This window comes from Ambystoma mexicanum, chromosome 5q, assembly GCF_040938575.1.
Source record: "Ambystoma mexicanum isolate Mex_15411 chromosome 5q, UKY_AmexF1_1, whole genome shotgun sequence".
Lineage (NCBI taxonomy): Eukaryota > Metazoa > Chordata > Amphibia > Caudata > Ambystomatidae > Ambystoma > Ambystoma mexicanum.
The window spans coordinates 1,405,124,491-1,405,136,673 of record NC_090933.1 but is presented as its reverse complement, the minus strand read 5'-3'; the positions used below and the strand labels follow the sequence as shown (position 1 = coordinate 1,405,136,673).

The following is a 12,183-nucleotide window of genomic DNA, read 5'->3' as shown; positions in this document are numbered from 1 at the left end:
CTGCATGGCTGCATAAACACACCAATACACTCCACGAAACTATGCAATGACCTTGCAGACCACTTCAGAAACAAAATCTACATCTTACAACAGATGATACAAAGCTGACCGAGGAGCTACAACATGAACCAGCCACCCGAGGATCGCCAGATCAAACTCCAAAAATGTTCCCAAATAGCATTGGAGACATTTGCAAAGCTGGTAAGCAATAGGAACAAATCAGGCACCCCCATTATGGATCTGTGCCCTCCGGACATACACAAGTCAATCCTCACACAAGGAAGCCAATGGAATACTACGAAAACCTTGTCAACCAATCACTTTCAACAGGGAAAGTACCACAATCATTCAAATCGGCATACATAAAACCACTCCTCAAGGACACAGCCGGAAACATGGAGGGCCTTGCCAACTACAGACCGATCTCCAACATCCCCTATCCAGCGAAAATACTCGAAACATACGTCTATAGAATAACACAGGAATTCATAGAAGAACACCAACCGCTGGACCAAGCACAGGTAGGCTTCAGACCGATGAGAGAAATGGAAACAGCACTGCTTTAAATCTGGGACCTTCTTAAAGCTAACGCAGATGCTGACAAAAACACAGCGCTAATACTCCTAGATCTCTCTGCAGCATTCGGCACAGTTAACCATGAAACCTCATCAGGAGATTGGAAGAAATAGGAATCATTGGCCTAGGCCTGCTATGGATTAAATCCTTCTTAACAAACAGAACAGAAACTGTATGAATCAAGCCTTTCAAATTCACCACAAGGGAATCCATCTGTGAAGTACTGCAAGGATCCTCCTTCTTGCCCTGCTCTCCGACATATACCTGGTGCCTCTAATCAATGTATTTAAAAAACACTGCCTCACTTGCTACAAGTACTTTGATGACACACAGATCGTCTACAAAATACAAGACGCACACAAAGGAAACACAACACTAGAAGAATGCCTAGAAGAACTCTAAAGCTCGATGAACACTAACAGCCTCAAACTCAACCCGGACAAAACAGAAATAATGATCATATTAAAAAACGGGGAAAACAATCACTCCATCCCATGGCTGACGGAAAAGGGAACAGCACCGACTCCTACAACGATAGTAAAGAACCTGGGGCTATAATCAAGAAATGTTTCTTCCTCTTACAAACAGTAAAGGGGATCTTACCATTCCCTCTTTCACCCACAAAACACTCACCATCATCACACTCATCATGTCCAGAATAGACTATGCCAACAGCCGATTCCTAGACATGCCAGAACGACTATTAAAAAAACTTCAGCGCATCCAAAACGCTGCGGCCAGTCTACTGCTCAAAATACAGTGAAGAGAACACATTACCCCAGCGCTGAAACTGCTACACTGGCTACCAATAAAACAGCAAATAAAGTTCAAAATGATGTGCATAACACACAGAGCAATCCACGGCCAAGGAGCAGAGTTCCTGAGGGAGAAAATAACCGTCTACCATCCGACAAGACCACTAAGATCAAGCAACAACATACACCTAGAACCAAAACCATACAACAAGTGCGCTACAAATACCTTTAACATTAACATTTACACAATCCCTGCATTTGAAATGTAATTTTAATAATTCATGCTATACTAACTGCCATGTTAGGAATGAATTTGTTATGAATGAATGGGTTGTGGCCTAACCCAATATCATATATTATTATTTTTGCCATTTGTGTTGGTGATGAGTGATTGTGATGCGGCAATGTGCTTATTAATATACATTATAAGTAATATACATTGGGCCACATCACGCGGTGGGCAGTAGCACTTAAGTGTGGCGGTAACGCTATTAGCACCACATTTAAGGGCTGTCCCTATCAGGAGTCCGGCGCAAAAATGTGAGTTTTACCTCCAGCATTCTGCTGTAGGTAAAAATCTCCATTTTCAGCACTATATGCGCCGGCGCTGTCAGCACCACCCCAACCCCATCAGGTCCAATGGACACAATGGGGAACGGGGACTTACCGCCCCTCCTCCCCCACTCAGGATCTGGTGCAAATTGCACCGGACCGAGTTGCGGTAACGCAAATAGCACTGGGCGGTATCCCGGCACAATTAGCGCTGGGATACCGCCCAACTCGTGATGAGGCCCATTATCATTTATGTTTTACTGCTTTAAGCGGTAGTATGCTCATGAGCTATTATCATCTTGGGAATGTGTGTGATTAGTGCTCAGTGAAATTTAAATGTCATTCGGTGAAATGAATGATGACATTGAAGCACTATTCTGTGCAAGAGAAAAAAAAGTTATACCAGTGCATGAATGAAAAATATTCCATCTTATCTACACTGTTATACAGGAGTCATAAACATGTGCCTGTGTATCTTAATGATGTTCTGTTTCTCTAGCACAGACATCTATTTATATGTCCTCTTTGTTTTGTTTGTCGCTTTTCTGTCTTTTCCTATCTTTTTGGTGTGCTCTTTGGGAGTGGTGTGGTAGTGCTACCCTCTGTCGTGGTGTGTGACAGGATCCCTGTGTGAGGACAGGTTGGTCGTAAGTTTGGTGTGTGTGGTTTTTCGCAGGTGGTACGGATAATGGTAGGTTACTATGTGTGGGTTGCGAATGTGCTCGGGTGTGGCAGGCCTGAGTCCCCGTGTGTGAGATGGTTGTAGATGTTGTATAGTGTGGTTTGTGCTTGAGGGTGGCAGCTTTGAGATCCAGGGTTGGCAGTCCCGGATAGATGGTGGTATGTTCCCTGTGGTGGTTCAGAATGTTAGTTACGTTGTTTGTGGAATACGCCCTGGTGGTCGTGAATGTTGTGTTGTTGCTCTGAGGGTTTTGAATGTGGTTTTGTTGCAGTGAGATAGTTGTGTACTGCTGTGCACAGGATCCTGTCTGCTATGGCTGTGTGTGTGTTGACTGCTTCCTATACTCTTTTAAGGAATGGGGATGTGTAGTGTGGGGCTTGCATTGCCATATGCAATGCAAGCCATGTAATGTTGGCTAGTGGTGGAACCCTGGGTTCCCTCAGGGTTCCATAAATGACAGTCATTCAAGATGGAAGACACACATGAGAGGAGGATCTTCCCTATGCTCTCACTCTTCTTATAACCTATACCCTAAAACATAAATACAGTTATTCTACATTTTGTACTTGCTGGCTCCTGTCTCATTCCTGCATCCTATGTCTTTCTCTTGAAGCTGCACACTGCATTCCGTTACCTCCAAAAAAGGTTGCGGTATCAGAACTACCACCATTTTTACTGCATTGGTTGTAATGAGGCATAACACCTCTTTTAGAGAGGTTGTGCAGACTGAGTGCTAAGAAGAAGTGCCTGTGTTTTGCCCACTGGTAGGGTAGTGGGCCAGACCTGAAGAAATCATGAACAACAAGTAGGAATGGTCAGTGAGTACACACTGCACTTGGAGTCACGCATTTATGATAAGGTGACCGTGCCAGCATGTGCCAGCATGTGCACAATCCAGAATACAGAGAAAAGCTCTAAAGAAAGCAATCCAGAAAGGGAAATACCAGTGAGATTGTAACATTGCCGTAGCAAAATGCTGTGTGGATTTATCTTGTTCTCACCTGTATCACGATGTAGGAAGTATTTAGAACAATATCCCTGTATCCTGATGGCAGCACAGTGGTGTCATTGCTAGTGACGTTGTCAGGTAGTGTTAGTTGACCGTAGATTGTAAGTGAGCCCAGAAATGGAATGTCCACGTCCGCCACCATCTGCACATCTGAAACATACATGTACATTTACAAACATTTACAACACCACGGATAAGAGCAAAAATGGGCAATAAACTGAATTAAATTTGCTTACAAAACAGGGGACAAAATAACATTGCTCTTTTGAAAGTGAATATCATTCTCTTTGGTTCACTTGCGTGGAAACTAACCTATACAGCAGATCGAAAGAGGCCATCAGGTCCCACAGCCTGGAGATGACTCAATGCTCTGTTACACAATTGATGTTGATAAGTCCCCAGCTTAATCCTGGCTGTCACGCTATAAGGACTGCAGTCTGTATTTCCTAGGCCTTTATAAAGCTACTAATAATGCCTTCAGCCCTCTTCCTTGAAGGTTGTGCAGAGCTTTTACACGCATTGTTCTCTATACTCTTCAGCTTCCTCGCAACATATCCTGTTCATTTACCTCTTATCCTCAAAGAAATCTCCACTGAAATATGTCTGCATTGCCTACAGAGCTTATATTTAGTTGGCATATTAAAGGCTTTAACTTGCCACCCACCCCACTCCATTTGTTGATAATAAAATTAAATATCTTCCCTTCTTTAAGATTACATTTCTGATCCCCACTTTGCATATTCTTGTTAAGTGATATTTTTCGAAATTCTGCTACATTTCTGGATAATCATAAACCGACTTGAGGAATTTTATAACAACAGAAGCAAATACACAGTGTGGTGTTGGGAAGTGAATATGCTGGGAGATGGCTGAAGTTCAAAGCGTGGCTCATGTTAAGCGACCGTAGCCAAAGAACAGGGAAATCACCCACTGGAAAGTGCATTAGGAAACATGTGCAGTGCAATCTTCCCAGCGGTAGGCAACAACAACATCTTGAAAAGGGCCTATACCACCATTCTCTGTTCCTTGACTTCTAGTGGTCCACTTTCTATAGCTGCTGTACCATCCTCCTTCTTAATTGCATGGGTGGTAACCCCTCCCCTTCCGAGTACCTCTCAGAATTCCCTTCTCAGCACCAGGGTCTCCAAGCACCGTAACCACCATGCCACAGTCATTTCCCAGCCCATCCCTACCACCCACAGTAAGTAGTTTAAAGGCCTTCAAAAAATCTGCAGTATCACCCCACAGCACTGCTTCCACATTGGTCTTCCAATGGAAGCAAGTGCAAACTCACTGCATTGGAAGTCTTCTAAAGGTGCTCAATCAACCCCTGCACCTGTGCAATATCCACCTTTCTGCACTGCTGCAAACCGCAAAATACCACCTAGGATTCTCCCGTGTCGGTCACATATGTATCCAGAGCCATAATCCTGTTCCAACATCGTTTAATGATCAGATTCACCTTCTGAACAGAGTGCAGCTAATCCAACACGTTTGCCCATCAGATTCACCTGCTATTCAATGATCTTTCTGATGTTAGTACAAGTTCCCATATGTAGGGAAAGGGTCAGGAAAAGGGTCAGAAAGCAACTGGAGGGCTTGGGGCTTTAGCCATCCGTTGTAAATTCTATCAACCTGAGGCTGGTGCACTGGGGCAAGGCAAATAGCCTTCTGTGGGCACAAAATGCACACACGTTCCTCCAGAGATTGATGCTGGGATGACCGATTGTGATTGAAGATGTGCTGCCCTGTTGGTTGTAAGAGGCAATAATAAAGGTAGGGATGAGGCCAAAGCTTGACATGCTGTAATGAACCAAGCTATCCTTCCTCCGTGTTTGCTGCTGCCCTCACATTTTGCCATTCATCTGTGAGCAAAGAGCTGTACAGGGAATTTTGGCATTGCAATTAGTATAGGATGTGGGTTGTGCGTGGGCAGTGCGACTTAAACATTGTCATAACATAATTGCTGTTTTCTCTATGCCTGAAATTGTCATTTTTTGTCTACTCTTAAATCTAAGAAACAGTTTCAGGATAAAAAGGCTGATTTGTTTATTACAAAGGAGGCTCCAAACCATTAATTCGAAAAACCTCTAAAATGCATGAAGCAATTGAAAAGCCAAGCTTAACCTTGGAGGGTTGAGCAGCTTGTCTCTGACAACCAACCATATGGTTCAAGAAACTAGAGGGTGATCTGACCTATTTAGATCTTTCAAGATAAGATTGTCAGAGCCCTACTGGCATTCAAACAACGCAGAACGTTTTCCGCATCTTCAGCTAATGTGGAACTCCAGACTGCATTGGGTCAAAATGAAGGGCGCGTCTCAAAACTAGCCTTTATTTGTGCTAATCTGGAAGAATTACCTTCATGGTGGAATCAGGTTCTCTTAGCCCTGGCTCCCGGTCTATCAGAAATGATTGTGGATTGCCTGTACAATTGGCAGGCAGTCCTGCAAAGCATCTTTTAAAGAGTACAATCTCTTTAAGAGTTTCAGAATGGGTCTTTTTGTGCCCTGTCTCTCTTCACGCCAAGCTCCATCATGATAAAGAGTGCATCTCAGACCGACAGGCCTTGTTTCATTTTCTTTTCCCTTACATATGCAAGCAAGGTGTCAAAGCCGCATATGCTTGTGGGGGTGGAAGTGTTTGTGTTGTTACTATTTTTGGACCTGATTCTGCTCCTTCCTCCCGATTTGGCTTCTTGTCTTCACTACTTCTGGCCATTGGATTACGGACTTCTTCTGGACTATTGCTTGGCAAAGGTTATTGGGGACATTGGACTTTTGCTTTCTAGAAGCTTTTCACCTTCCCCCTGCAACCAGGACTCCTGGCTCCGACCTCTTCAAGTGCAGGTGACAGCCATTGACTACTGCAGGTATTGGGGTACTGCAAATCACTGTTAAACCCCGCTATCATCTTGCTGCTGTCGGGTTCACGTGCCCTCCATTGTCCATCCTAGGGAGGGAGTCATAGGGATTCGCCTCACCTACAAAATCTACACTGGCAGTCTGTTGGTAGGTGTCATTTCATTCCTTTTGCTAAAGTATATTCCTTGCATTACTTGTTTTTGGAATTCACGTGTGATTGACTGTTCCTTTGCAGCTGCCTGGGTACCCGTGTTCCTGCTCTCGTCACCTGTGACCTCAATGACTGGCCAGGGAGTAGTTCTGGTTCCTCCATGGCCGGTGCTTGGGGACGGAGGTATACATAGTCATCGCAGAGTCTATCTTTCACAATAAAGCACTTCTGTGAATCAGGCCCAAGGCGTTATTAACGATTAGACTAGTCAGGGCTACAGAATTCCATGTCTGGGTGAGGTATTGCAATGTTGTGCAAATTAAAAAGCAGTATACATGTCATAGAAATCAGTTCAGGCCTTTAGGGGGGAAGAAGTTAGATTATTAGGGTTCACAGTCCATGAAGACATGTCATGATGGTAAGGAATTATTGACAAGTTTTGATTTGGGGGAGAAGGGTAAAAAAGGAGGCGCCTGCTCATGAGGTAGGTCTGCAAGGAGAGCTGGAGAAGTTTCTAAGATCCATCCAACATGTGATTTGCCTAACACTGGTTGGGTTTCAAGATTGCTTATCATTTAGTGTGATACATGACTGACATAGGACGCTGAGCTTATATAGACTGCAACGCGCACTATACGCTACTGTTAAAAAACGTCGGCCTCGATGCTGGCTACTCACACCCTGTACAGCTCTCCACTGCTAGGTCTGCACTTTAAAAAATCAAATGAAAAGAGATACATATATGTAGAATACCAACTAAGCAATGGAACAAAAACAACACATGGAGAAAGTTCACATCTTACTGTATGTATGGAGCCATTATTTTACCTGCTGGGATCACTACGTCTGATCCATTTTCGGGGTACCTGTAACCATTTTCTGCTGATGAATTCCAAAATGCACGGTTTGACCATAAACTGAAAAAGACAGTGGTTTGTGTTGTCAGTAAATAGTGGTGGATAGTCCACACAGATGCCCACATGTCTGCACATGCATCCAGATGCACGCAGTAACCCACCACATGTGACTATCCTTTGGCATGTTATGACCCAGGTGTTATAAGTGCTGCATAAAGCAGTGCACACCTTTTGGCGGGCACCACACATCTTCTGCAGATGTCCCATGGCAACACTATGTGAATGCAGACAGTTTAAAACATGATGCTCTCATGGATCTAGAAATTATAATCAAGTAACATGGACATCAAAACTATTGCTCATTGACCCACTGAATGTATAGGTCTTGTATTATCCATTTTAATGGATTAATCACAGAAAATAATGAGCAGTCCATGATTCAAATAGCGGGAGTATCCCAGCACCAACCTTATAGGATGTATACAGTAAAGGATTAATGCAGTTTTCGTCTATGTACACTAAGGTGGGGTAATATTAGAAGGTCCGGCGGTTACAAGTGGCAGGTATCCAGCATGAAGCAATATATATACATTGATAGATGAGATAAAGTAGCCGAAGTGTGCGCTGTAAAGGTACTGCAAACCCTGGAGAAGTGCTGTAACCATTTAGAGCAAGCGTCCACGCACTGACGTCACTCGCAGTATCCTAGTACATGCATTTGGGGAAATATATTTCTTATAACACAAAGGTGCCAACCCACATACAAAACCATGCTGTCATTTTCTTTTCCCCTTCTTTTGCATTTTGTGGTGTTCTCTTTTCCTTCTTTTTTGCCAATTTCTTTTCTTCTCCCTCTCACTTCTATCACTGTACTGATTTTACAATTTTACGATTTCTTTCGACTATTTCTGCAATTGTTTTTTTCCCTTCTCTTTTCTTGCTCCCCAAGTTTATTTCTCCTTTCAGCGTCACATTTAGCAGGCAAAGACTGTGTAAGGGTAATTGAAGGCACCATAAGGTTGACAATCCCACAGACATTCATATACCCCAAGGAGCCACAATAGGGCACAGTAATTCGCTTCAAGTGACACTTGCTGCAGCAGCCTCTAGTTTTACATCGTGTACTAGATCCTAAAATGGGCGACTTCTTTAATTAACGGCTATAACAGATCTACTAATGACAGGCCTACGTTTAATATTATGCGTAGCTGATGAGATAGCTCAATGGGTTCTGCGCTCTGTGTGTGATCTGCAGGTCACAGATTGGAATCTCGGCTACGCAAATTGGGCCCAGCCTTGCAAGGTCGATAAATGAGGACCGACTTCGGTTGCCAAAAGCACTATAATAAATAAGAAATCCTTGTCATGCTAGCCATGGAATGCTAGGTCTGTAATACACCGGGCTCGATGATTCCTTTTCCCCTTAGAGTTACCTCGTTATCTCAGGGGGCACAGATCTGCTATCATAAAAGGCTGAGGAGAGTCAGCATCAAGAAGATTGTGTGTATATCTGAGGGGCAGTTCCAGAAAATGTCAATATACCAAAGAAACTAGCAACATAAGGATGGGTACTGAGGATTGTTCTTTGTAATCCATTGCTGGCATGATGGTGAGACTCTGCTCACTGGTTCAGGACTCGGATATGTAGCCCAGTCCTGTCCTCATGACCGATCGCTTGTGCATTACAAGATGGCCGCACCTTTTCAGGTGGGCTGGGTTAGGGTCGTCTGTCCTCTCCAGTACAGGTTGTTTACTAGACGTCTGCTTTCCACCTGGTCTGGGGATGGGGAAGGTCCAGTGGCTGGGCTCTAGTTAATTTAGAACAGTGATTGTAGTTCCTCAACCCACAACAAAAGAGCAATGCTGTCAATTTCAAGTTTTAAATATCTTCTGTCAAATATAAACCTCAACATAACATACTGAATAATTATGATCTGTCAATCAAGCTATATTACCTCAAACATATCCAGCAATAAAAACAAACAGTCCCACCTACATTTTGATATGCACCATTCACTTTATAAATGTTTATAAAAAGCAATATTTACATATGTCCGTTGATACGTGGCTTGGGAGTAGTTGCGAGCGTTGTTGCTGGTTGGACTGTTGTCCCACCAGTTACTGGTGGCGGTGGCGGCGGGGCAATACAATCTTTGTAATAACAGTAGATGATCTGCACGTACACGGAGCTGTCCACGACGGCAGGGTCCAGGTTGGAAGACATGTAACCCGCAGCATTTGGATTTGGTCTCCTACACACTGCAAGAGGAATGTGGCATCATGAAATCCATTACATGAACTTGACACACTGTGGCATCGATGTGGAAAAGGAAAGCTCCCCTGGAGATGAGTTTACACTGTCATTACACAGGTCATTTTCAGATGATGTATACAGTTTCTAGAACATTTCTGAATCCATTCCAAAGGTGCATGCATGAGAGATATGTGCAATGTGGGTGCAATGTGGATCCTTCGGGTGCACTTATATTGAGTTGCTGCTTTTGAGCGTAAGTCATCCCCCTGAACACAGGATTTACGATGGGTTGTGGATGTTCACAGTTAAGTGCATGTGTGTCTTTTTTCTACCTACCACATGTTCACAAATAACACTAAAGTAGGAGAGATATTACCTGCCTTGATATTGATTTATTTATTTTCAAATTTGTTTATTGGCATTTTCATTAGTATAAATACACAATGTTCATTTGTGCCACACACTTGTAGCGATAGTGGTATTTTATCTTATCTTAACATTAACCTGCCTTGATATTGATGATGAAATGCAAACCCTGAAACAACCCTGTACCATGTATGTTCATAGACATATTGATGAAACCTCCGGAAATGCGCTCTGTGGCTTGTCCATCGCGTGACAATTTCTGTGCCCAGATGGATCCATGGCATATGCTATGTACCAATGTTATAATCCATCACAAGCAATAGCGCTTTGATGAGGGAAGCGGATGATTAGCATAGGGATGGTACGACGTCCTATCATCGAAACCCGTTTTTTCGACTGGTGTTTTTCCTCATAATTTTTGCCCAAAAAACACAGTAATTTTGTTTGAGAGGTGTGGGGGGTCGGAATGGGCATATAAATGGTTGGTGGGTCGGGAACACTAAAAAATAGGTGGTGGAAGGGGGGCTAAGGTGGGGAACCCCCCACAAAATTAAAAAATACAAAGGTCGAGTTTTTTTTGACAAAAATTGTTCTGGAAAACACCTGTTGAAAAAACAGTTATTGATGATATGACATAGAACCGTAAGGATGTGGGCCTCAAAGCAGGGCTGGGGGCTAATAGAATAGATGAGCTTCGGGACACAAAAGGATCTTGGCTTGATGAGTCATGTGACAAGGATGGGTCTCGAAAAAGGTATGGACATCAGGCCTGGAATGAACCTCACAGCAGATATTGGTCTCGTGACAGGGAGGGTCCTTTGGACCATGAATTGCGCTCAGAGCAGGTACTGGCTTCTGAACACACTTGTCTTAAGCCAAAGATGGGCCTTGATGCAGTGGTTGGCCTGATGGTAGGAATGGGCCTGTGGAATCTATAATGGGGATGATAAAAAGGTCAGTCATGTGCAGGCAGGCACACCATTGCACTTTCCTCTCCATCCATGGGGAGCACTTTGGAGGTCCGAGCAGCATAGAGTTTAACAGAGACTAAGACACTCAGGGAAGGGTGCTGCAAATGCATCCTGTTCCACACAGACATGCAAACCTCACAAGAGACTTCTGCGGATGAGGCTCTGCCTGGGTGTGCACACACCGGCCCTCTCCCAGTTTCCACAAAAGGACCACTGTGGTGCCTGCTGCCTATGACCGGTCAGGGATGCAGACCCTGCCCAGTGGCTGCTGCAGGTAGCAAGTCTGTGCCTTCTGAGCACAGCGGCAGTGATTGCAAGCACCCCTGGCCCATGCATGTGTCAGTACTGGTGCCACCCTGGGATTGCTAGGGATGCAGTTCCCGGTGAAGTCACAGTATCTAGTGCATGGCCTTTTACACTGGAGGGGGAGAAATTGCAGTGCAAATACCGCAATAGGATGGGTGTCTCCGTCAGAGAAGAGTTTTTGCAGATGCGAGTGCAGTCGGCCAAGGGGTGTAGCTGAGGTGCTTCACAATCAAAGTGTTGTTAAAACCCACAATATATACAATAATCCGATGTTTGAAGGGGCCAAGTCAGTAGTCAGTGCATTTATAACATACATAATAAATCAAATGAATATAAAACCATCAGATCAGAACTTACCAATGTAAGATAATGTAGTTGTGTCTTCATTAAAATAAAACTGCCCATGATAGCTGGAGTTCCAGTCTAATGGGTACTGTTGGCGTTCAGCATTATCATTAATTAGAAATCTGTCAGGTCGCCGAGTGAAGTTATGAGATATGATTAAATAGTCTCCTTCCTGTAAAGACAAACACACGCATGGTTTCCATAAGAACACGTGCGAATCGTTAACGCTAGACTTGTGCAGATTAGGAGATATGACTTTTTGGACTACACACAAAAGGCCCAGTTGTCACTAGGAATCATCCGGAAAAGGTAAACCTTTGTGATATCAAATGTGTGCGTTTATCTGACGTACAGTATGCATCTAAAGAGAGTGCAGTTATGCTTCAGATGCATGTGCTGCAATTCACACAGGATGTGTGTAACAGTATCATCGCCTTCAGCATGGACTGATGTCCTAAACAAAACAGAGTAAATGCATGCTTGGACAAGGGAAGC

At 43.8% G+C, this 12,183-nt stretch overlaps 1 protein-coding gene across 1 annotated transcript in view; it reads right to left on the bottom strand.

Moving 5' to 3' along the window:
• The window catches only part of LOC138498459 (fibrocystin-L-like), a 1,772,245-nt gene that overhangs the window by 28,148 nt on the left and 1,731,914 nt on the right, over positions 1–12,183 (bottom strand). The window contains exons 43-46 of the mRNA XM_069622209.1: positions 11,701–11,860; positions 9,495–9,705; positions 7,418–7,506; positions 3,567–3,724 (exon numbers count right to left, since the gene is read on the bottom strand). Of these exons, the coding sequence (XP_069478310.1) occupies positions 3,567–3,724; positions 7,418–7,506; positions 9,495–9,705; positions 11,701–11,860 (618 nt within the window). The remainder of the gene's footprint in view (positions 1–3,566; positions 3,725–7,417; positions 7,507–9,494; positions 9,706–11,700; positions 11,861–12,183) is intronic.